Raw genomic sequence first — 24,883 nt, forward strand, 5'->3', positions numbered from 1 at the left:
GACCTGCCCGGTGTGCTGGCCGGGCCCGGGAGCTGGACCCCGGCAGGGTTTGCCCGGGGCTGCGCGGGGAGGAGGGTCACCAGGAGGGCGTCGTTGAAAGTGAAAGGCCCGTGGAGATTGTATTCCGCGCCAGCCCACACCCGGTGCCCGAGCTTGGAGGCCCCGGGCCGCCCTCGTCCTCCCCGCCCTCGTTACCGGGGGCCACCTGCCACCTGGCCCCCTGCTGGGGGTGAGCCCCACCCTAACCCTCCAGCCTGCTCTGGGCACTCAGAGTCACCGCGCGGAGTAACGTGCAGTAAACTAACCTGCCTGCGATGTGGCCAGGAGGCCTCCGGCTGGGCTTCCATGCCCGCCCCCCCCCCCCCGCCACCCCCATCCTGCAGGTCTGATTCTAGTCCATCGGGGCCCTTCTCCAGGGAGGCCTCGCAGGGGCAGCCCGACCCCGCTTGGAGCTCCACGGTGTGGGTGCAAAGGAGGCCCTCGCCCACGGCAAGGCTGTCCCTTCTGGGTCCTCTACGGGGCCCAAGGCCCCTTGGTCCAAGCAGCCATCCTCAAGCCCAGCCCGGAGCCCACCCTGGGCCGTCCGAGCACGCGGCCAGACCCCAGCTCCGCGACCCGGGCGGAGCTGAGCGAGTGCGGCGGCGCCTCTCCCCCACACCCTGCGGCTTGGTCCTCTCTGCTGGGCAGGGCCGGCCCCGCCGCCCTCCGCTCTTGATGTCCAGACACTAGAGCCTTCCGTCCGGCTCTGCGGCCAGTGGCCGCGTGTGGCTGTTACAGTCAAACCCGTTAAAACTGGATAAAATGAACGCCTGCAGTCGCTCCACCGCACCGACCCCGTTACGGGCGCTCGGCGGCATCTGAGGGTCGGGCGGCAGGGACGGGGGCACTCCGGTCATCTCGGGAGCTCTGGGAGCGGGGTGCCTGCTCTGGAGACACGTGAGCCGCCACGCAGATGAGGCGCACGCAGCGGGGGTGCCGGGCTCTGGGATCGGCACTGGGGTGGCCCCAGCTGAGCTGAGAGACGCAGGACGGTCAGGCCGGGTGGAGGGTCCTAGGCAGAGTGTGCCTCCAAGCAGGTGCGGGAGCAGGAGCCGCCGGGGGGGACCATCCCACCCCGAACCCGCCTTTCCCTGTGGGCGCGTCCCTGCTCTCCGTGACGGCAGCAGTGGCGGGAGAGGCTGAGGGGTGGATGCGGCCCTTTCCTGGTCCGACCTCCCCGAGGTACAGCGCGGCCAGGTGCCAGCTCACAGACTAGCGGCAATTAAACACCCACCGTATGCCAGACGCCATGCCGCTGCATGTGCGCACAAGCCTCCTCAGAGCTAGATGCCGCGACTATCCTGATATACAGACAAAGAGACCAACCCAGAGAGGTTAGGTAACGCGTCCAAGGTCACACAGCCTCCACCTGCCTCAGGGGCACTGGTACACTGCCCAGGGGACCAGGAATCCCTGCACGTAACAGGTGACTCTGCAAAATAAAACACAGCCTCTGGACCAGGAGGTGGCCCAGAGGCCAGAGCAGCTCTGCAGATGGCATGTCTGTGTGAGCCTTGGGGACAACGGACAGTCCGTGCTCACAGGTGGCTGCAGGTGCACGTCTGCCCGTTCACCAAGGGCAAGGTCATTCTCCTCTCCGCCCACAGCTTCAGATCTTATAAGATCTCGGATCAGAATTCTCCTTAGGGGCTTCCCTGGTGGCGCAGCGGTTAAGATCCACCTGCCAATGCAGGGGACACGGGTTTGAGCCCTGGTCCGGGAGGAGCCCACACGCCGCGGAGCAACTAAGCCCGTGTGCCACAACTACTGAAGCCCACACTCCTGGAGCCCGTGCTCCGCAATAAGAGAAGCCACTGCAATGAGAAGCCCGTGCACTGCCATAAAGAGTAGCCCCTGCTCGCCACAACTAGAGAAAGCCCGTGCGCAGCAACGAAGACTCAACACAGCCAAAAATGCAGGGAGGGAGGGAGGGAGGGAGGGAGGATGGATTCTCCTTAGACTCTGAGGAGGAAATACAAACTCACGAGCTGATTTAAAGTGTCTCAGCTAATTGCAGTGTCATTTCTTGGACCGTTGCCACAGGGTCAGGGACTCCCCAGATCACATGCAGGAGAGGGCCTTCCCGTTTGCTGTAACCCCTCTGAGCCCGGGAGGGGCCCAGCTTCCCCTGCTTTGCAGTTACTTGGAGCTCTTCTCCGCGGCTCTGCAGAGCCAAGCCTCCCACCAAGTTAGACATGCCCCCCCCTACCCGCCAGCATTTCCACTTGCTAACCCCAGCCCCAGCCCCAGCATCACCCACCCTGATGCCGTCTCAGGCTGAGGGCACCCCTGCCCCGCCCTTCTTTGCTCTGCTGCACCTATGGTCGCCGCATCACTGCTGTGTGGCCTCGGGCAAGTCACTCAGCCTCTCTGTGCCTTACTTTGCTCATCCAAAAAAATGGGATAATCGTGTTCCCACCTCTTGGTTTGTTGTGACAATTAAGTGCATTCGTACATTAAAAGTACTTAGTAATAGTTATACTGCAACTGCTATTTATACTGTGGATTAAAGATTTTCTGTGTGAACCCATTTAAAAGTAATCCAGTTGCCCAGACAGCCTACAAGTTTAAGAAATGCTTACTTTCCTCCTATACTTTCTCTAATATCCACTGGTCACAGTGAGATGTTTGAGACACACTTGCTTCCTTGATTGAGACCTTGGTGTTTTGTTTTAACTTTAATCTGTGTCATTGACTCAGTGGGTACTTGTGTGGGAGTTTCATTTAAGACTTTGTGTTTTCATAAGGAGCAGCAAGGGTGGCCTGTCCCCAGGTATGCTATCAACAACGTGAATCCTGCAGGAGTCGGGAGGTGCCGTGCACCCCCTTCTCCCCGCACACCCCAGAACCTGTGACAGCTAAGTTTGGGGGGTAGTCCCGGAGTCTCCAAGACAAGAGGTTTTCTGTGGTGCTCCCCAAGTTGTCCGACTGCGGAGCCCTTCTCTCCCTGGCTGGGGAGGGGGCTCTGCCGAAGGTGCAGAGAAGTGAAACTCTGGAGCCCCCGGTGTGAGGGGAGCCCCTGGGAAAATGCTCCGTGTTGGTGTGAGGGTTGCTTACGCGCTGATGCAGGTCGGGGCGGGTCTCTGCGTGCTTGGCGAGCTGCCTGGAGCCTGTGTTAGAGAGGATTCTGAGGCCCGCTAGGGCTCAGCCGTCTGCCATCGGCAGGCGGTGCGACCTCTAAGCCAGGGGTCTGCCGTGTCCCGCGTCTCCCGGGACGTGGCAGAGGTGGTGTAGTTGACATGCTACCGGACAGGATTCCAAAAGCTATTTTTTTTTTTTTTTTTTTTTTTTTTGCTGTACGCGGGCCTCTCACTGTTGTGGCCACTCCCGTTGCGGAGCACCGGCTCCGGACGCGCAGGCTCAGCGGCCATGGCTCATGGGCCCAGCTGCTCCGCAGCATGTGGGATCTTCCCGGACCGGGGCACGAACCCGTGTTCCCTGCATCGGCAGGCAGATTCTCAACCACTGCGCCACCAGGGAAGCCCCCAAAAGCTATTTTTTAAGAAGTTGTTTGTAGCTCTGAAACTGCCAAGCGTGCGGTGTGAATATCCACAAGCCAGGCTGTGAAATGTGCGTGCAAGCTCCGTATCCGGGCCCCTGGCGTGGGTGTGGAGCGTACGCCCCAAGGCCCACCCGGCTGAAGCTGCTGCCCAGGTGGTCTCTTCCGACATCCAAAACCTTCACAGAACGGGTGTTAGTGAAGGGGCGGATGGAAACGCGTCCGCTGGCGTCCCTGGGGGAGCCCTGGCCTCTGATTTGCTGTCCAGCGCACAGAGGAGGGTCTGATCGGCACCAGCCCCACAGGCAGGCGGCCTCGAGAAGCCTGCGCTCGTCTGAGATCAAGTGAGAAGGCCGTGGCCGGCGGGGCAGGGCAGGATGAGAGTCTACGTGAGCCTTGCCGAGGCCCCAGCAGAGTCGTTCCCATGCAGCCTGAGCTGCACACACGCTGCCGAGTGCGCCGTGGCCTTGGAAGATGCAGGTCTGGAGCCTGGATGGTAGGAGGCCGCTGGGCCTCGTCTGCACGGATGGTGCCCTCTGTGGTCCCCCAGGGCCTCCTGCGGCTCTGCTCGGTGTTTGTCCCTGGTGTCCACGCGGGAGAGCTCCTACGGCGCCAGCTGGGCCCCGGCTGGTTCCCTGAGCTCCGCCGGGGGTGCCTGGGAGCCAACCCCTCTGCTGAGGATGGGGCCTCCCTGAGGACGGGTCTGGTCAAGCATCTTCTCACATGGGGCCTTTTATTTAAAAATACATAAGGATTCACGTCCCGAGATCAGGGAATCGGGGAGAACAGTGGTGAACTGAGTTAACGATGCACCGTACGTGACGTGAAATGTCTGTGCCTAATCCAGTAACGAGTAACTTGTTAAAAACCCCCAGGGTGGCCTGTGAGAGAGGAGTCAGCCCAAGTGGGTGTGGATCTCCAACATCCCGAAGGGCTGAATCCCAGAGCCGTCCCGTGGACTACAGGCTGCCATGGAGATGCCCCTCCTGCCGACCCGGGACTCGGGGGGCTGATGGGTCCCTGCCTGACCGAGGCCGGAACGGAGCCCCGGGCATCCCCGTCCCCCAGCTGGCAGTCAGCTCCCCGCGGCCGCTCCTCTGCGCACACTCTGCGCTGCTCTGGGGCCTCCTGGGCGGGTTCCTGGTGGGCTAGGAATCCCACCCACGTGAGCTGGTGAGGCCACGCCAGGGACTCTCCACGTCGGACCCTGAAAGGACATCATGGGTGTATTCTGACAGAAAATAAACAAAAGCCTTTGGTGTGGACGTTCAGCCAGATATAAACAAGGAAGAGAATGAGCTCGTCACGGACTTGGTGGACTTTGCGGCCCGGGGCCTCTTGCCAGCTGCCGACCCCTCCGTGGGAGCCCTTCTCAGGCTCCTGTCCCCCCTTCAGCAAGACCCGAGGTCACCGGCAAGGCAGGGGCCAGCCTCCGAACACGAATGCCGGGCTCCTGCGCGTGCTGTGGGCTCCCTTGACCCAGACCCTCGCCACCTGGACGTGCGTTTGCAGGGTCCACGCGCTCTGTGTCTCTCGAGCCCCAGCCCTGCCTGTGCTCTCGGCCCAGGGCGACGCTGGCAAGCGCGGTGCAGCTCGGAGGCCCTTCCCGTGGGCAGCACGGGCCAGATGCGGCCTGCTCTGCGTTACGAAATCCTCGTCCTAAAAGAAAGCAAATGCGTGAGTCAGTTTGCCAGAGGAAGGAAGTTTGCTGCCCGAGTCTGATTGTGTTACGATGAAACGGTGTGAGGACAAAAGGCCGGTGCCCCCTCCCCCGGACTCCCCGATTCCTGCGCAGACCAGGCAGGACCCAGGGGACCACTTTGTGGCCAGAGATTCCGGCGGTTGGTGTTTCTTCCCCTTTGTCCTCACGTAGAGCTGAGCTGGGTCCCCGCACCACTGAGATGTCGTGGGCTCAGCGAGGGGTCGTCCCCCCCGGCCACTGACTGACAGGGAGCTGGCGTCTGTCCCCTGCGGGGCTCCGGACAGAGCCACCTTTCCAGACGGGCTCCCAGAGCCGGTGCCAGCGGGACAGGTCAACCTGCAGACCCCGCCCCCGGCCCCCACCCTGCGGGGGCCGGAAGGGAGGGCTGTCCTCCCCCCGCTGCACCCCTCCCGCCCCAGAGCGACTCTGTTGGGTAATTGCCTGGAGTCTCCGCTTACGTCTGGGCGACAGGAAAGTTGTCGGGTGGTTAAAGTGAGGCATTGTGTGCACACAGAGCGAGTCTGTGCAGGAGCTGGGCCTCCCCTGACCCTGACCCTGACCCTGAGCTGGCGGGCAGGGTGACCCCACTTCCCGTCCCAGGCCTCAGATGGGCCAGGCCGGGCACCCCCACTGCCTTCTCAACCGGCCGTCACCTGCCGCTCGAGTGCAAGATGAAATATCGTGCATGAGGCCCCAGTCTTTGAGGGAGAAAGAAGCAGTAAGTGCCTGACGCCGCAGCGCCTGCTGTCCACGGAGGGTCACGTGACAAACACCATGTGCCTCGATGGCAGCTGGAAGCGGCTCGGTTATTCTCAGCTCTCCGAGGGGCGGCCAGGGACCATTTAAGACGTATGAGTTTCTGTACGGAGTCCATTTGTCTGAATGGACCTCGTGCGCAGAGTAACCCTACTTTTAAACCTAAACCGGGTCATTTGATCTAAGGCACAGTGTTAGGTTAGCTCTGCCCAAGAAAATTCACAGGGGGTGGGTTCTGGGGCGCGGCTGCCGTGGTCAGCAGTCTGCACCCACGGGGCCTGCGACGGGCAGAAATTCTAGAACCAGCCTGTGTGCAAGTCAGAACGAACTTGGCCAAATTAGCCAGGTTCCAAATGAAGCTCTGAGGAGTCATCTTCTGTTCATTCAGCACGAGCTCTTTGGGCTCCTGCCCTGGGAGTGGGCCGGCTGGTGCCCTCTGCGGGGGATGCAGGATGCTGTGAGGCCCCTGCCGGGCTAGGAGGTGGAGAAAGCCCCCCGCCCCCGAAGAGGTGACATCTCGGTCAGATATCTTGAGTAACACTGGACCAGGAAACAGGGATGGGAAAAGCATCACGGAGGGGGCAGCCTGTGCAAAGACCCCCGGGCCTGGCAGGACCTCGGCCGGTCGGGGAACTCGAGGCACGTCGGGGCGGCGGCCCCCAGCGCGTCACCCCTGTGGAAGCAACGTAACGTGGGCAGCGGTCCAGCCGGTGAGAAAGGGCAGGACGGCCAGGAGTATCAGCCGCGCCCCTAGTGCGTGGGGAGCCGTCTGCCGGCCGGGGGGGCTGGACGCGGAGGGCGGACAGCTCTGGTGTCCACAGCGAGCTCAGGAAGGAGGGAGTGTGCTCATCGGAGGGGCCGCGCTGAAGGCCCTACCACTCGGAGCTGCTCGGAACCAGGCCTGAGGATCTCTGCAGAAATGCCCGTCAGAGTCTCGATGTGGTCCTGGGGGTCTGCGGGCCGAGGGCAGTCTTGCCAGGCCTGGGGAGCTGCCCGACCCGGCGTCCACGCCGGTCAGGGGACTGGCCAGCTCGCAGCATCCGTGCTGTTTTCTGCAGCCCTGGGTGTCTCCTTTCCAAGCTTGAGGGAGACCCCACTTCCCCGGGTGTCTGTCCCGATGACGTGCTTGTCCCCGGCGGGCAGAGGCCGGACTTGAGGAGAACAGGGTCCCTGCTCGACAGCGGGGGGAGCGTAAACTCTGGCCTCCCAGCCTCCGTGCAGTGGACTGTCCATTGCACCCGACGTGTGTTCTAAATAAATGAGGTGTGACGGCCATAAACCACCTCGTCTGCAATTAAAAACATTTCAGGTTTTCTTTTAGCGCTTGTTTCCAGCCCTGGTTTTCTCCCACAAAAGAAAGCCGCTGGTGAGACGTTTCCCTGCACAGGGGAGGTGGCGTGGCCCCAAGCTGCCCGTGGAGCCGGCAGAGTCACGGCCTCTGAGTTTTTTGAGCGGGACCCGTCATTCAGTCCCTGACCCTGAACGTGCTGCGGCTCTGTCGGGACGAGTGGCCCAGGGACACGGCCCACGTCACGTACTTGTCAGCACCAAGGCGGAGTCACAGGGCAGCCAGCCCTGGGTCTCGGCAGTTCCACAAATGACAGCCAGGATCTGGGGACCCGCCTGTGCGTTTAACTGTGCCACCTGCTCGTGTTTGCTGGTCTGCAGGACCAGGAGAGCAGGATGGAGGCTCATCCGCTCGGAGGGCGTTTCACGGTCTCCGTGACCCGAATCTGCAGGCCCTGGGGGCCTGGGTCTTCTTCTGAGTGTAGGAGAGCTGACTCTTAAGCCGTTTGTGAGTTGTAGTCTCTGTGAAGTTGTGTCAACATTCAAGGCTGCCGTCTCTCCAGGACACCTGGGTCTGGAGACACGAGACATGGGCCGCCAGTCACGTGGTACCAACCTAGCAGCAACTAGAGTCACAGGCCCCCAAAGGCCCCCGAGCACCCCGGCTCTGTGGCCACCTGCTGGTGCCCCCGCAGGGACCCAGACCCGGTCTGTGTCTGGGTTCCACCAGGAGTCTTGCTAAACATTTTGTTTCTGGTCAACGCCTCCAGGTTGTGACTGGGTCACTCCGGGCCCTGAACTAGGACTTGTGGCCGTCAGTACCCGGCTCAGCGCCCTGCTCAGGGTCAGTGTCAGGCGGGGGTGAGGCTCCAGGCACGTGTGTCTGAACCCACTGCCGTGGCCAGGTTTCCACCCCGACCAGTGGGTTGTTGCACAGACAGCAGGCGAGAACCCCAAGGGTGGCCCAGCCACTTCCAGGACATCGCTAGGTGCTCTCAGACCAAAGCGTGTCTGCTCCCTGAGCACTTGTCTCGGGCTCAGTCCTCTAGCTCCCGGTCCTGGCCCACTCCCCTCTACCTCCCCTCTGCCCACCTATCCTTCTCTGTCCCTCCCTGTCCCTCCCTGTCCCCCTCTGTCCCTCTCTCTCCCTCCCTGTCCCCCTCTCTGTCCCTCCGTGTCCCTCTCTCTCCCTCCCTGTCCCTTCCTCCACTTCCTCCGCCTTTCTCTGGGCTTCTGACACACACCACGCTTTAAATATTGATGAATCACTCAGCGCACAGCTTTCTGTGCTCTGAGAAACAAAGGTTTCTGTACTGGAAACTGGAATCCCTTTGGCCAGGCCTGTGACTGCTGGGCCCTCGAGTGTCTGCGGTGGGGCCGACCCAGACGTAGCGCGGAGGCCATTTCCCCCAGGTGACAGCGTGTCTCCGTCTGCTCTGCTCTCCCCGCAGATGAGATCATGCACCGCGACATCAGCCCGCTCTGTGCAGCCGACATCCAGGACCAGCTGCAGAAGCGCTTTGCTTACCTGTCTGGTGAGTGCCAAGGCCAGGGCGTGTGACGGGGGCAGGGGGGTGTCTGCTGGGCCAGGCGGTCGGCCTCCTGGTCCTCCGTGACCGCGTCGTGGAGCCTGGGGACAATCCGTGCAGCGCAGCCCCCCCCCCGCCATCGCACTGATGCCTGTGGTGAGGGCAGCTCAGAGCCGGCAAGTGCCGCCAGGGGTCAGTTGGGCCCCCGGGGGGGCGTGGCCCGAGTGCTTCTGGCTGCGGTCTCCTGGATTCCAGAGCTTTCCTGGGACCGGGAGGAGGTGCAGGTGTGGCACAGCCGCCCCTGTGCAGTGTCCAGGGCCCGGGGTCTGGCTTCCGTGGCTCCGTCTTCTGGGAGAAGCCCCTGGGGTGCCACCGCCACGGGCGAGGGACCAGCACTGCCCACAAACCTGTCCTGGGGTCACCGTGTCTCCAGCCCCTGTCCACCTACCACCCTCCCCTGGGATCCGGGTTCTGTCTCCAGCCTGCAGGGACATCTTGTTGCCCTGTCCGGCTGGCCAGGGCGCTGGGGCCTGGGGCCTGCAAAGGCCGTGACCACTGCATGAGAGCAGTGCCTGGAGCGGGGCGGTCACCTCCCCACCGGGCGGGCCTGCCGGCCAAGGCCGCCTGTGCTGTCAGGCAGGGGCCCAAGGATGAAGGCCCCCTGCTCACGGCCCTTTCCCCTGGCCAGCAGGCAGGAGTTTCTCCGGAGCTCCGAGAGCCGGTCCTGCACCCCCGGGCTCACCCGCCCGTCCCTTGGTGCCAGGAGCTGCTCCCCAGGCCGTGCCCTGTGTGGCTCTGGCCCACCTGCCCCCCTGCACATGGACCCGCGATGTCACTCGGGGGCTTAAGTGCCTCTTGAGGCCTGAGCCCCGTGAGCAGGAAAGCTGGGCCTCTGAGGCTTGTCAGCGGAGACGGCATCCTGCTCTTCCTGGAGGGGCCACCACCGCAGGGGGTGCCCACCTCACGGAGGAAGGAGGGAGAGTGGGCTGTCCTCTGAGAAAAGTCCCCAACAGGACAGGGTCATGACCATGACCTTCCTTCAGGTCTTCACCCGCTGCCCTCAGGAGGAAACCCCAGGGGGGCCCTGACCACCCCCCCAGACACACCTCTTGTTATTCAGAGGCCACCGGGTGCTCAGGGAGGGGGTTTTGCAGAAGTAACCACGCCCCCAGGTCACTGACCACTGGGCCTCACAGGCCCCAGGCCCCCCAGCACACGGGGGGCCAAGGACAAGGGAGCTGATGTGACCAAGATACCCCACCGCCGGCCTGGGCTATGGGGGGGATGTCTGGAGGAAGGTGGGCAGCCGAGGCGGGCAGAGAGCGACCCCAGCCCTACAGCCACGGGAGGGGATTCTGCCGGCACCTGAGGGAGCCTGGAAGGTGACCCCGGGCTCAGGCGAGCCCACAGGCGGGTGGCAAGGCCCTGAGCTGAGGACCACCAAGCGCGCCGCCATCCCAGCCTGCAGGGCGCGAGCCGGCGGACCGGGCTGGTTCACGTCGTCGAGTCTGGGAATTGGTTAGAGGACAACGCATCTTGAGCTTCAACATCTGAAACAAAGCTGGACCGTCCTGGGTTTCTGCGGACACTCCATGCGGGTTGGCCAAGCAGAGCCCGGGGGCGGGGGTGGCCTCCGTCCTCTCCATCCCTCTCCCACCCGCCAGGACACCCAGGCTGCCCACCTCCCAACGTGAGGACGCCCTGGCCGGTTATCACGGCGCCCACCGCCTGCCCCGGACCAAACTGCCGTCATCTCCTGCCGGGGTGTCCACGTGTGAAGGTCAGGGTGGCTGGCTTCGCAGCCCAGCGCCGCTGACACTGGGGGCACGGCTCCCCTGTGGGGCTGTCCCACATTGTAGGACGTAGAGCAGCCCCACCCACCGGAGGCCAGCACCCCCCAGAGTGACGACCAGGACTGCCCAGACGCTGCCAGTGGACACCAGAGCATGCCGGTGTGGACAGAGTGAGAGGTCTCCAGGGGGCATGCGGGTCGGCCCTTGCCAGGGGTGCCAGGTGCTCGCCTGCGTCAGGCCGTCTGCAGCTGGCTGCCTGTGCCCGCTCACTGCAGACCGGCCTTGAGAGTCACGTGGCATCCCTTCTGCCACCCCGGACGGGCCAGGCCAGCCTCGGTTCAAAGGGAAGAGAGAAGGACCCAGCCCCGGGGGAGCAGAGGTGGCCATCTCCTGCCGCCCAGGACACCAGCGGGCAGCAGACCACCCCTGACCTCACCTCCCGGCCTCTGCACCGCTGCTCCAGGCCATCGGTGGGACAGCTCGGCGCAGGCTCCCAGCCTGCACCTCCACGCCTGACTGCCTGGCCCTGGGGAGCCGTGCTCACCTTCCCAGATCCAAGGCCACCGCCTCGTCTTCCCCTGGGAACTGTGTCGGGTGCGCCTCCCCTGGGAAAAGTGCCCCCCCCCCGCCGGTTCCACCTGTACCTCCCCACACACGGTGCCGAAGGGATGACCCCCATCAGACGGGAATTTTCTACCCGAAGTCGCCACAGGGCGAGCGGGCAGTTGCGCTGCAGCTGACGGCACGTGCGACGTTTAAAAGCTCGTCACGTCGCCTATGGAACACGGAAGACGTCCACGCCGTCAGGAAGGAAGCAGGACGCCAGCGTTCTGCTCAGCGCGGTCTGTCACACACAAAAGTGCACGGAAGTGGGTCTGGGAGGAAACGTGCTCCCGCGACGCGCCCGCGACGGCAGAATAGCGGGTGCTTGTTTCGGCTCATCACTTCACTCCAAACATTTCCATCGATAGCACGCGTTTCCCTCATAATAAAAGACGTGGAAGGGGCTTCCCCGGCGGCCCGGTGGTTAGGACTTCGCCTTCCAGTGCAGGGGGTGCGGGCTCGATCCCTGGTCGGGGAGCTAAGATCCCACCTGCCTGCGGCCAAAAAAACAAAACGTAAAAACAGAAGCAATACTGTAACAAATTCAATAAAGACTGTAAAAATGGTCTACGTCAAATAAAAAACAACAACAGCAACATGGAAAGTGAGTTTCATTCTGGAAAATGACTGTCCTGCCGAGACCTGGGAGCAGCACCCCGCGACCCCCGTGCTGAGCGCTGCTCTGCTCTCTCCCCAGGTGGGCGGGGGCAGGACGGCAGCCCCGTCATCACCTTCCCCGACTACCCGGCCTTCGGCGATGTCCCCGACAAGGAGTTCCAGAACGTCATGACCTATCTCACCAGCATCCCCAGGTGCGTGTGGACGGGTCGCTGTTTTATTACAGGCAGAACTGGGTCCGTCCTCCGAAAAGGTAGGGAGACCTCCTCCGAGCCCACGGCCGTGCTGGGCAGCGTGGCACCCGGGAGCCAGAGGGCGGGGGGACGCTGCTGCCCGGGGGTCCCCCCCTCAGAAGGGGTGAGGCTGTAGACCTCCCGCCCAGCCGGTGAGCGGCTGCTCCGCTAAGGCACCGGGGACATGGGTGCCATCAGACTCTCCCTCCGTCGGGTTTCGGAAGGCGGGTCACAGCTCGGTGAATTAAGTCTAATCTGGGAAACAGACCCGACAGCGAGTCTGACCGCCCGACACCTGTCCTACAGAAACCGCTGGTCCACGTCGTCCGGTCAGCACCGATCAGTGCCGGGGGAAGGGGGAGGCTGGGGGAGCTCCTTCCAGATGCCTGCGGGGTGGAGCTGTTCAGCCGGGGGAGCGCTCCCGACGGACGTGAGTGGTGAAGGTCGCGCGGCAGAGAGAGCTGGACGCCGCGCCCTGGGTCCCGCGGGGCGGGGCCTCTCGTTAGGGTTGGGTCAGGGTGGCCACCGCCTCCATCCTTCTCTGTACCCAACTCGCTGGGCCAGGCTCCGGGTGGCCGAGCTGAGGCGGGAGGTTCAGCCACTGTCCTGGGAGTGCGTAGCCTTCCTTAAGGGCCCCTCGGGCTGGCCGTGCCCCCTCGATGGGCTTCACGGGGGCTTGCCATCCTGCAAAGCATCTCCATTTGTCTTCTCCCTTGAAGTTACAGCCAGGAAGGCCATGGACAAGGCCCCTGGACCTCGGGGGACGATGCTTGAGTAGGTTCAAGGGTCTGGAGAGTGGCGGGAAGGTGGGTGCTGCCCGCGTGGAGCAGCACAGGGCTGTCCTCGCGGGAGGGGGACCCGGGACGGTGGGCCCAGCTCTCGGCGTGCCCAGCAGTGAGACGCAGGAAAGCCGCACAGCTTTGGTGGTGGGACACCGGGGACAGGCCAGCAAGAGGAAGGGCAGCTGCACTCGGCACCGGTTTCAGGTGGTCCGGTGATGTAACAAGAAGACGGCGGCTGTTGGTGGCTGACTGTGGGCCCCCCCAGGGGTCGTCGCACTGGCCCTCCGGGGGGCGGGCTTGTGCCCAGCTCGCCAGCTCCCCTCCATGACATCTCCCAGGGGTGGGCGTTCCACGTCCAGGTGAGGCGTGGCCCTCCTCCCCCACCCTGTGGCCCCCCTGCCCCGTGCCTCTTTTCCCCCATCTCCCGTGGTCCCCAGGCCTGTCTCAGACCAGGCAGCAGAGCTCACAGTGCAGTAAGGTCCGTGTGGACGCTGCCCGGGGAGGGCTCCGAGGCACTGTTCTCAGCCCGACACCCGTGAGCCGTGAGAGGCCGCCTGCACTCCGTGGAGGTTTCTGCCCATGTCTCCCCTGTGTGGAGCCGGCTGAGCGCCCGCTGCTCTTTCCTGAACCGCCAGTGGGTCAGGGTCAGATGACTCAGAGGCCTTGGCAAAGGGCGGCGGGCTCTGCGCTCATCCGGGGGCCCGGAGACCCCCGTGGCCTCCTCGCTGCCACCTCATCTCTCTGTCTCTTCCCCGTCCGGCCCCTGCGTAGGGACGTACGGTCCGAAGTCCTGCGGTTAGAAGCCGCCGTGAGCCTTCTCCGTAGCTACGGGCCCGGCCCTGCCGCCCTAGCCGAGGCGGTGGCCGGCCCTGGACTCGGTGGTCGGCGGGTGGCGTTGCCGTGGTGACCGGACCGCTCAGTGCAGCCTGGGCAAGGGCCCCGGGGGGCTACACCCCATTACCCACCTACAATGGTTCGGCGGGCTGACCCTCCCCTGCCCGTGGGGGAATCTCAGGGTTCAGGTCGCTCTCGGGTTTGGAAAGGTCAGAGGTCACTTGCTGTCTGGCAGCGTCGACAGCTAGCTCCGAGGCGAGCCTCCTCCCGGACGGACGCAGCAGACCAGCCCCTGTGCCCTCCCGGCCCCTCCCCTCCCGGGTCACCGCTCTCGCTAGTGCTGCGGCTCCTCAGGCCTCCTGGCCTCGGGGCCTTTGCACTCACTCCCGCGGCCCCGGTGGCTCCTTTTCGGGCTGCAGGCCCCCTCCTCTGGTAGGCCCTCCGTCACACCCGCGACCCCCGGGCCCCGGCCCACTGGCTCCCTGGCTTCACAGGCTTACCTGCAGTGTCCCCGTTACCTGACAGCTCGGTGTTGGTCTGTGTCTGCCCTGTACGCAGGTCCCGAGAGCAGCAGGTGATTCCTTGGTAAATATTTCCTGGACAAGTGGGCTTCGTATGCAGAGAGCAAAGCCAGCTCAGGTGGTAAAGTCAGCCTGCAGCCTGGCGGGACTGAGGCTCCCCCCGTGTCCCTCACCGCAGCACACTCACCTCCCCTTCAGGTGGGACCAGCACCTGTGTTTCTCTCCTTCTTTAAGGGGTTCTCACTCCGGTGCAGTGGAACCTCTCCAAACCTTGGCCTCCAAGGTCGCAAACAGAATCTGCCCGTGGATGCAAGGGCAAGAAACATGTTTCCCCTGAAGCTGAGGAGTGATGGTGGGTTCCTTGTACCTGGCGGGGCTATGGTGCCGTGGACCTGGCCACGGGGCCAGCTTGAGCGTGTGCAGCCCAGACCTGTGGGCTCCGTCTCCAGGGAGACGCGTGCGGCGGCGTGGTGGTCGGCGTGTGTCCCGTTCACCTCTCTTCCTCCTGACGGAGGATGGCGGGGGGGTGGGTCCCGTGGCCCCGACGCCCTCTCACGCAGACTGAAACCCCCGTGTCAGCACTGGACACCGTCCTTTTGCAGCTGGGTGCCGGGCCAGCGGGCGAGAGGCAGCTGCCCGGCAGGCTGTCGAGGAGGCGGGGAGGAGCCGCGTTCCGAGCCCCTGGCCGCGCGCTATTGGGCAGGCTCCTCGGGGTTGTGGGGGGATCAGCCCCGAGCGAGGGCGGATTCGGGGGACCTCCTAAGGGTACGGAAGGGTGTCGCCCATCAGCTCACAGGCAGCTACGTTTCCAGAAGGTTCAGCGCACGTCTCACGGGGGGGCGACACTCGGTGTCCGTGGGTCAAGCAGGGCCGGGCGCTGCCTGCCAAGGGCTCCCGTCCTACGGGAACCCAGTGAGGGAGGGGCTGCCGCCTGGCGGACACAGCCAGCACTGCCGGCCCCAAGAAAAGGGGGAGTCCCCCCTGCCCCCCGCTCGGGCCGGGCTTACCCTAGACAGCCCGGCGCCAGCACGGCCTCCACACGGGAGGGTGAGATCCGGGACCAAGCGCGCCGTAAAGGTCAACGCAAGTCACGTGGACGGACGTCTCGTGCCAGCTCTTCTGAGAGCCGCTGACTCCTGAAGTCGGCCCCGAGCTTCTCTCGTCCTCTGAAAAACACACCCTCTTGCGCGTAGCTCTCACCCCGTTACTACACACAGAGGACAGGAGCCCCAGGTTACACCTGGTTCACAGTCGTGGGTCATCTCGAAACCTTACGCTGCCGGGCAGCCCTCGTCTGGATGCACCAGACGCACGTGAGCGTGGAAATGCCTCCACGAGAGAAGCTGGGCTGCCTTGGTGATTTCTCAGCTGGCGAGTCCGCGGCCGCACCGCGGGGCTGCTCCCGGGAGCCCGTCGTGGCTCGGAGGCCGGCTTCCCACTGGGATGCCTACCACCCTTGCGGCTCTTCTGGAGCTTGATCACCACCATCTGCCAGGCCGGTGGGGACAAGTCCAAGGACGTGTGACCGTGCCCCCCAGGCCCTGCCCGAAGGGTGGCTGTGACCTCAGCAGAACTCATGCCGGGGGTTGGGGGGGTGCACGTGGCAGGGGACAAAACAGGTAAATCCTGCGCTCGTGGCCTCAGAAAATTAAATGAGATGCAAGGAGTGTGGGTTGCGAAAGAAAAAAGCAAAGCAAAAGGGGGTGAAGGATGGGGGCGTGGGGAGAGGGGATCGCCTGCCGACGGTGACTTATGGGAGGTGAGGGGACCTCTGGCAGGGGGGACTGTCCTCACGGGACCCCCGGGGGGGCAGATCTCAGGGGGGACGGTCCTCACGGGACCCCCAGAGGGGTCTCACGGGGGATGATCCTCACAGGACCCCCGGGGGGTGGATCTCACAGGGGACGATCCTCACAGGACCCCTGGGTGGGCCTCAGGGGGGACGGTCCTCACAGGACCCCTGGGGCGGTGTCAGTCGGGGGGTCCTTCCAGGATCTGCTCTCGAGGCAGCTGGGCAGTGGTCAGTGAGGGGTGGGGGCGGGGCAGATGAGGTTTTCTTTTAGGATGAGGCAGATCACAGCACGTTTATGCTGATGGAAATTGCCCAGTAAAAAACGAAAGACTGTGACCATTTGATTCATTTACACCTGCCATGTGTCTCCATGCAGGGCTTGGGTCCAGCACCCAGTAAATTGTGAGCGAGTCACGGAGCCGTGATGCCGGGCTCCAGGGCCCCTCCTCCCGCGATGCTGGAGTCTGGGTCTCCCCCACCCCCCATCCACCTCTTACCCCCTCGCACCCCTCCCCGCGGCAAGAGCGAAGTTTCCAAGCGGGTCCTCCTCTCCTGGTGAAGGCAGTCACCGGCGGCTTCCCCTGTGGGTGCAGGCGGACACACGCACAAGATAGGCACGGGCACACGCGTGCACTCACACACGCAAGGCCGTAGGGTCGCAGGGCTGCCAACGCTGAGACAGCAGGTCTCTGGCTTTTCCTCGAAGGACGGAGTTGGCCGTCCTGGACGCCCTTCCACACGGCAGTCCCGCAGGACGCCCTGGGGGCATCCCGCACCCACTCGCCCTGGGCTTGGGAGATAACATCTCGAGGAGGATCGCCTTCCTGCGCAGCTGCCGTCCCTCCCGAGCCCGCTGACGGCGCAGCTCAGGGGCTCCTAGATTACCTGACGCCGATAAGGATGCTAGCTTTCCACGGACCCAGGTCAGATCACCCAGCTGCTCGGGAGACAGAGGCTCGTCTCCCATCTGGCTTTCGTGGTGGGCGGTGTTCGCCCCGAGGAGAGGTGCTCGCAAAGAGGTCACCCACACACAGGGGTGCGCCACACGTCACACACACGAATGCTCATACGTGCATAGGAGCGGGTGTGCCCGCCACACGCAAGCGTGCACACCACACGCATGCACACGCATGGCCCCACGTGGAGTTGTATGGACTACGTGATGGGGAAAGGCAGCGCGCGTGGGGGTGGAGCAGGGCTGTAAATGCCGTTCTGAGGCTCCCAGCCGCGTGCTCGGGACACGCCTAATGCCAAGCCCTGCAGCCAGGCCGCCTCTCACCCTGCCTTCAGCCCCTGGCAGCACCTCACTTCTCGCTGTGGCTGTGATTTCCATGTGAATTTTCAGTTGACTTCTGAATATAAAGATAGAAAATGTGGCATGAACATGTCCCGAGCAATTCAAACGCATACGTGAAGAATCGTTAGCTTTCACGCTCCCCACGGGAAACCGCAGTTGAGCATCTCGCTCCGTCCGTGTGCAAATGCCCCCCCGCAAGACAGGACAGCGCAGCCCCTTCCTGGTCGACGGCATGTGGCAGGCGTCCTCGTGGACGGCGCCCTGCCTGTCCTTTGGCGGCCGCACTGCAGCCTCGGGTGTGCGTGGACCGGGCAGGTGAGCCCAGCCTGTGGCCACCACCCCTCCGTCTCCTGCAGCCTTGCCCCCGTGTGGCAGGTGCTCCGTTCTGAGGCTGGACACCTTGAAGCTGATCCCGTTTGAAACAGCTCTCAGGTGCTCTGGCGGGGGGTGATCCTTCCCTGCGGCTCGCGTAATTAGCAAGCAAAGGGTCGTTCTTGCTGTCTGCTGTTCATTTGCTGTCCAGTGGCCTGGCTCAGCCCGTTGCCCCACGTGGCCTGAAGCTCAGGGACCCCTGCCCGCCGGGGCAACCTCTCCACAGGGGTCCTGTCTCTCTGTCCTCCCGATCTTGTTCTCCTGTGGCGCCAGAGGCTGCCCGGCTCAGAACTCTTTCTTTGTTGTAATGATCTTTTTCTGTCACCACCGTCTAGCATGACAGCCACTGGCCACGTGTAGCCATTTAAATTGAAACTAACTAAATGTCAAAGCTCAGTTTCTGGGCCGGGCTAGCCGTCCTGCGGTTCCCAGGGGCCAGCGGCTGCCATATCGGGCAGCTCAGAAGTGGGGCGTCTCCACCTGTTGGGCACGTGGGCTGTGATGGTGCGGCACCCAGCTAACAGCGGCCATGCCCTTCACCTGTGGGGGGAAGGGCGAGAGACCTGCCCGGGAGGAGGGGTGCGGCCCTGCCCTGCTTGGGAACAGCGACAGGTCCCCCCATGAGGGGAGCCCAAGAGGGGTGGGCGTGGGCTTGGGGAGCCCCTCCCTCGCTGCTGTCAGAGCGCCCGCCCGGGCTGCACCCAGCAGCCCATGCACGTGGGGGGGTCGCCACGCCCAGAGGCCTCCTCATCTAGGGTTTCAGCTCCAGGTGCAGAGGACGTGTCTGAGGCAGCCCCGGGCACAGTGGAGTCGGGACAGCAGAGCGGCTGGGTCTCAGGACCCGCTTGGAGGGCAGGAGCCAGACGGCAGGCAGCTGGGGCTGCAGGAGCAACGTGGAGCCTCTGGCAGGTAACCAGGTAGCAGGGATTCCGGACTTGCCGAGGTGGTGCTGGCGTCTTCGTGCCCTCAGGGGAGCAGTTCACTCTGTTACAAAGAGGTGGCCGATAGTGTGTGTGTATGTGCGTGTGTGTCTTTTTTTTTTTTTTTTTCATGTATTTAAGGAAGCTATGTGCTTGGTGGCTTTTTCCCCCAACATAATTTTCTAATTGTGGGAAGATACACTTACTTCTCGCCATCCTAACTGTTTCTAAGTGCACGGCTCAGTGGTGTCACACGCGTGCTGCTGTGCAGCAAACTCCAGAGTTTGTCGTCTTGTAGACCTGAAACTCTGTCCCCGTGAAACGCTCCCTCCCCTGAGGCCTCCGCGAGCCGTGCCCCCCCCCCCCCGTCCACTTTCTGTCTCCGTGAATTTGACTCCTCCAGGGACCTCCGCATGAGTGGAATCAGACCGGATTTGTCACTCTGGGGTGGCTTATTTCACTGAGCATCATGTCCTCGAGGTTCACCCGTGTCGTAGCGGGTGTCAGGATCTCCTTCCTTTTTAAGGCTGAGCGATACCCCGTTGTATGGATGGACCACACTGTTCATCCGTCATCTGTTGGAGGAGGCTGTGTCTGAGGTCGATTAAAATCGGTCTTTGAAAACCAGGTACATACTCCAGTTTCCTTCTGTGCCAGGTGGGCCCCTGTAGACGGGGCACGGGGCTGCACGTTGACCTCTTCGTTGTCTAAGAAAGACCCTCCTACTACTGCACGTGCGTCGGTTCAAACAAATCTTGAGTATGTTCACGTTGATGTTGATGTGGAAAAAACAACTCAAATACAAAGAACAGAAAATGCACGTTTTCAGGCTCTTTGGAGAAATCCCTGTGTCTTTGTACGAGGTGGACTGTTTCCTTCGGGTCGCGAGGAAGAGGCAACAGCCCTGCTGTGTGGTCAGGGCTCCCTGGCCAGTCCTGCTCTCCCCCGTGTGTGTCTGACCCTGACGGGGCTGCTGTAGCCTTGAGAACAGATATGGTACTGTCACCAAGTGTGAAAGAGTTCTTTAAAAGGGTCTGACGTTTTCCTTGCTGTTGTGCTTTCTGGGATGAAAAGCTGACCAGCATTAAGAGAACCATATTGCACACGTGATATGATAACAGGTGCAGGTTTTGAATCACAAGAAGAGGGAAGAGACAGCCAGGAAAGAAAGGCTCAGGCTTGAATGCTCAGGGCTACGTTCAAAGTCACAGTGTTTGAACCTGGCAGGTAAGTCACAGGCAGAGAGGAAACGGGCTATGGCATTTCGCTTACAAAAGGAAGACAGGGAAGTAAAATCTTTGTAACATTCGCAGCCTCTGTAGACCAGGGTCAAAACATGGGATGAAAAGAGAGAAGAAAGGGCAAAGAAGTATAGCCAGGTGGGGAAGCAGGGGCAGTCAGGAAGGTGGGGCAGGTCCTGCCTGAACCCATTTGTTCTACAAGCCAGCCTGTGCCCCCTGACCCCCAGCTACAGCCTCCACCTGGCCTGGCCACCCCCTGCCCACCCGAGGGCTGGCCCGGCCCCAGGGCCCACCTGCTTGGCCAGGGCCCCTGGAGGAGGTGGGACCTTCTCTCCCACGGGCCCCTGGGGATGCACTGCCCTGCCACCTGCCAGGCCGGTCTGGGATGGGTGCCAGCCTGACGGCGCCTCCTTCCAGGGCCTGCCTGGCCCTCTGGCCCCCGTTGCTGGGCTTGTTTCCCCCGCCTGGTGCCAGGCCTAGGTGGCCTCTGTCAAGGTGGCCCTGAGAACGCTCACCTCACCCCAGCCATGGTCCTTCCCACCGGGAGCTCCACGCGGGCCGAGCGAGGCCAATCCGGGCCTGATGTCCCCGCCTGTCCCTGCTCTGTGATGTGTTGGGTCTGAGAACAAGATGCAGCCGCGCAGGAACCGGTCAGGGTGACACCAGGTGGCCATGGCCTCGCTGCGGGGACCCACCCAGCCCAGCCTTTGTCCCCGGGCCACCCTTATGCTACTCCTGCCCAACGAAGGGGAGGTCAGACCACAGCTGACCGTGCCTCAGGCCACCCGGGGCCACCCCGAGGAGGTAGCAGGCCTGGGGTGTTAGAGAGGACACCGTGCCTGCGTGAGCTCTGGGCCTTTGTGATTGTTTGGGCCAAAAGTGAGCCCATCAGCCTCACTCAGTGGCCAGGCAGCCATCCAACGGCCCCTCCGAGCGGCTGTTGGGACATTGTGGGCTGACGTCTGTACATCCACAGGGCCGCATGTGTCCAGGGTCCCGGGGGCCTGCCCGCGTGGCTGCAGCTTCTGGATTACTTGCTCCAGTTTCCCCCACTGCCACCACCCTCAGCACAGTCACCCCGAGGCCTGGCACACGAGGGACCCTGGGGGCCGGCCTCTTGTGCGATCTGAGCGTCAGCCACCCGCCCTCTCCCCTGGGCACGCGAGGTCACAGACGCGGGAGCCGGGCAGACGGGACCCTCCTTAGTGCGGTGGAGGGCGGAGCGACGGGCCCCCGGGGGGCTGAGCCCTGGCTCCTGGGGGCCGGGCAGATCACGTGGCCTTGCTCTGGGGCTGCAGTCACGTGGGCAGAGGGGGCCTTGGAGGGTCCCTGCGTCCGTATATAAGGTGCCTTCTGTTAACGCCTGTGTGCCTCTGAGCCAGCGTTCCCAAAACGCAGTCAGAGACAGCAGAGGGGCAGGGAGGAGAGCTCCCGTGGCCCCGAGCCAGGTGCTGGTGCGCGGCGTTGTCACCGTCCGCCTCTGGCGCCGGGTCCCCTGCAGAGGAGGGGCCCTGCCTGGCCCGACACGGGAGGCAGCCCAGGGGTGGGCGGGAGGGAGGGCGGCTTTATCCCGCAGGGTGGACTCGGCCTGGGGGCTCTGGACTCAGAGCCAGGCCACGGGCCCCACCTGGTCTGTGCTCCCCAGCTGTGTGACTCCGGGCGGACAGCATTGCCTCTCTGTGCCTCTGGCTCATTGTGAGGAGTGAGGGAAGAACAGCCCCAGGCCTCAGTGCAGTGCCTGCCAGGAGGGGGGACACAGGCGGGGCCTCGGCCACAGCTTCCCTCGCACGACCCCCCTGGGCACCTGCGGGCCGCAGGCGGATGACCGCAGCGCTCTGGCCTGAGTGTTTTCATACACCGGGAGCTGCCGGCCCGACCTCTGCCTCGCTGGGAAACCCGCCTGCCAGGCCACGGTTTTGTGGGTCCAGTAAATTCCTCATGTTTCTCTTGAAATTCTCTTTTTAAGAGACTGTGTCGTTGGCGCCTTTGCCTCTTCGTCGTGTTTGCTGTCAGCGCTGTCCACTGAGGTCGTAACAGAGGCTTTGACGTTACAGACTTTTTACCGTAAGGCTTTCAAATGCGCAGAGCAACTTAAAGGCCCCAGGGGACAGGGCTGGGGGTGGCAGGGGGACGTGGAAGGGACGCGGGCGGTGGGCGCGAGGCCCTGGGCCGCGTGCTCCGCGAGTGGCCAGGCCGCCGGCCCTGCTCGTGCGTGAGCGTGACAGGCCGCCGAGGGCCGCGGGGTCAGCGCAGGGCCCGCGGGAGAACGGTCAAGCGCAGAACCGTGGCTGACACCCTGAGGCCTGCTGTGGAGTCACAAGGGGTGACGGGGAGCCGGGCCGCGCTCCTGGTCCCCAAGCGCCCGAGCTCTGTCTCGGGGGAAGGGAGATGGCCGCGCAGCAGCCGCCGCTGAATAGAGCGCGTGGTGGGCTTGGCGCCGTCGTCAGGCTTTGCTCTCGCGGCAGCCCCGGAGGTGGACACCGTTCGGGTCCCGCTTTTGCTTCTCGGCCAAGTGGCCCGTCCGAGTGGCACCGGGGAACGGCCCGGCCTGTGGCGACAGGCCCGTGTCCCGCGCGTGGCGCCCGCCCCTGGGCCGTGCCCCTCTCGGTAGCCCCCCATGGGCGGGTGGTCTGGGAGCGTGTCTCAGAGCCCTGTGCCGGTGGGGCCCATGCCTGGCAGGGTGGCTGCCGGCTCAGGGGAAGCGAGTCTCTTCCACTTTAGCAAGAGTGAGAACCATGGGGCCGGGCCTCAGACCCGGGCCGGCCCCCCAGCACAGACCGCAGGGCAGCTCCCCTGTGAGACGGCGGCGGGGTGGGGAGGAGCGCAGACACAGCCTGTAGAGAAGCGGCTGTGGTTGGTGTCGTCAGGGGACCGCGTGGGGCTTGTCCCCCCAGGGGAGGGGCCGCCGAGAGGGGCAGTCTCGGCAGAGCACCAGCGAGTGGACGGGGCGGGGCCCACGCGGCCACCCGATGCGCTGCCTTCTCGCGCCGGGCTGAGCCCCGGTTCCCATGGCCAAGGCTGGGAGGGTTCAGCAGCCTGCCCGGGGCTGCCCAGAGGAAAGCGTGTGCCCGTGACGCCGAGGGGCCCCAGGCTCCTGACCGCCCAGGCCAGAGCCGGCACCAGGCTTCCGGGCCGTCTCAGCTTCGACTGCCCTGCCCGCCCAGATCAGGCCCTGGGGCCGCCGTCCACGTGGAGCGCCTGCTGCCGGGCGTGGGGGGTGCGGGGCAAGGCGGCTGTGATCCCAGGTACCTGGCACTTAAGCCCAAGTGGTAAACAGAATGAAAGTTCCCTCCATGAGAGCTGAGCCCGATTGGAGGACAGTTCTGTCGGGGGCGCCGTGTTGGCCGCGAGACCGTCATTGGCCTGGCTGTGCGTACTCTGACGTCAGCAGCAGAAACCAAAATTGACATCTGTTTGTGCTTTCACCTGGAAGGCCTGTGCTGTCTCTGGACCAGGAAACGCTGAACAGGTGGAGCCTTTCAGCGTCAGGCGCGCTGACGCCTTTCAACGTCAGGCGCGCTGACGCACAGCCGGCGGCGCGCACGCTCCCGCACGGGCGTGACCTTGCGTGTCTCCGTCCGCGGCGCCGCTCTGAGAGAGAGCGTTTGGGCTGTTTCAGCTCCGACTTCTGTTACATAGTGTTCCCAACAGGCAGAGCACTGCCAGCAGCCGCGTAATTTATTTGTGTGCCGTGTATTTCTGGTCTTCACTTAAACCGGTGGTATGTTCAGAGACTTGGAAGTTAGCAATTCCAGTCAGAGCCTCAGCCGGCTCTCTCACTCCTTCCGCGCGGATTGGTGGCGTGGGCACCGCCGCTCTGCAGTTGGCTCACGGTGGCGGGCTTGTCCAAGGGGAGAAGCCTCCTGGTCTCCACAGTGACTCAGACGCCGCATCAGGCTGAGTGGGGACGGGGCTGTCGTCACCAGGTGCTCAGCATCTTTTTCACAGATGCCGCTGCTGCGAGAAGCCTCATCTTGTCTCCCGTCCCCAGCGGACGCTCGTGCACCTTCGGGCGCCTCGGGGGTTTTCTCCCGAGCTGTGGCCGTGCCTTCAAGAGCGATTTTGTGTCGCGGATGAACTCGGGGCACCCCAGATGCTGGGACTAATGGGACATGTGGGTCATAGGCTCACTGTGAAGGGCTGGGCCGGCCGGTCCACTTGCAAGGGAAGGTGACCAGCTCTGACTGGAACAGCTGGGCTCCAGGAAGCATGGGCCCTGCCCGCCTCTCTGTGCCGGGAGCTGGTTGGTGTCAGGCTGGGAAAGAAACAGCACAGAGTCTGTCCGTCCGTCTCGGGTCAGAGCGAGCCCTGGAAGGTGCCCACGAGCTCAGGGAAGCCCCGCAGGGGGCTCGATGCTGTCCTGGCACGCGGCGCCCCTGGCACACCGTGAAGCAGCGTGCGGGTCGCAGGAGGAGCCGGTGTGCGCCGCGCTCTTCCCAGAGATGGATGGCAGGGAAGGCCCGGCCTCCGGCGGCACACTGAGCACGGCCCTCTCCTCCTTTCAGCCTGCAGGATGCTGGCGTCGGGTTCATCCTGGTCATAGACCGCAGGCAGGACAAATGGACCTCGGTCAAGGCGTCCATCCTGAGAATCGCGGTAAGTGTCGGTACCGCGCCCGCGCCCCCCACCCCCTCCTCCTGGGCGGGTGACGCGGCCTTCCCTGCCTGCCGGCACTTTGGGTTCCGGCCTGTGGTGCTCGGTGGGGCGCCGGCTCGTAGCACCAGCCTGGGGCAGGGCCAGCCCACACCTCCCTGGGTTCCTCGCGTTGCTGGCCCAGGTGTGTGTGCGTGTCTGTGCACGCGTGTGCGCATGCCTGTGCGTTCTCAAGTGGGTTAACTCTCAGGGGCTGTGTTATAATGTGAGAGCAGTTTCACCAGCTGGTTTGTTTCTGACGTTGAGTCTGTGAGATGCTCAGGACATACCGTGCAGTCCTTCTTGAGGGTGACGAGAGTGTCACGGAAACCTTCAGCCTACAAGTTTGGGGATTGTATTGAATAGCTTTTCCTATGTGACGTTCTCCTTCTGAACCGGCTGTTTCCTCTTTAGTCTTACGAGTAAGTCAGAC

At 63.6% G+C, this 24,883-nt stretch overlaps 1 protein-coding gene across 10 annotated transcripts in view; it reads left to right on the plus strand.

The window, feature by feature from the left end:
- The window catches only part of MCF2L (MCF.2 cell line derived transforming sequence like), a 123,095-nt gene that overhangs the window by 64,701 nt on the left and 33,511 nt on the right, over window positions 1-24,883 (plus strand). For all 10 annotated transcript variants that reach the window (XM_067016852.1, XM_067016855.1, XM_067016857.1 and 7 more), the window contains 3 exons: window positions 8,735-8,818; window positions 11,906-12,020; window positions 24,324-24,414. In XM_067016852.1, coding sequence (XP_066872953.1) covers window positions 8,735-8,818; window positions 11,906-12,020; window positions 24,324-24,414 — 290 coding nt within the window. The remainder of the gene's footprint in view (window positions 1-8,734; window positions 8,819-11,905; window positions 12,021-24,323; window positions 24,415-24,883) is intronic.

The sequence above is a fragment of the Kogia breviceps genome, chromosome 16 (assembly GCF_026419965.1).
Source record: "Kogia breviceps isolate mKogBre1 chromosome 16, mKogBre1 haplotype 1, whole genome shotgun sequence".
NCBI classification, from domain to species: domain Eukaryota; kingdom Metazoa; phylum Chordata; class Mammalia; order Artiodactyla; family Physeteridae; genus Kogia; species Kogia breviceps.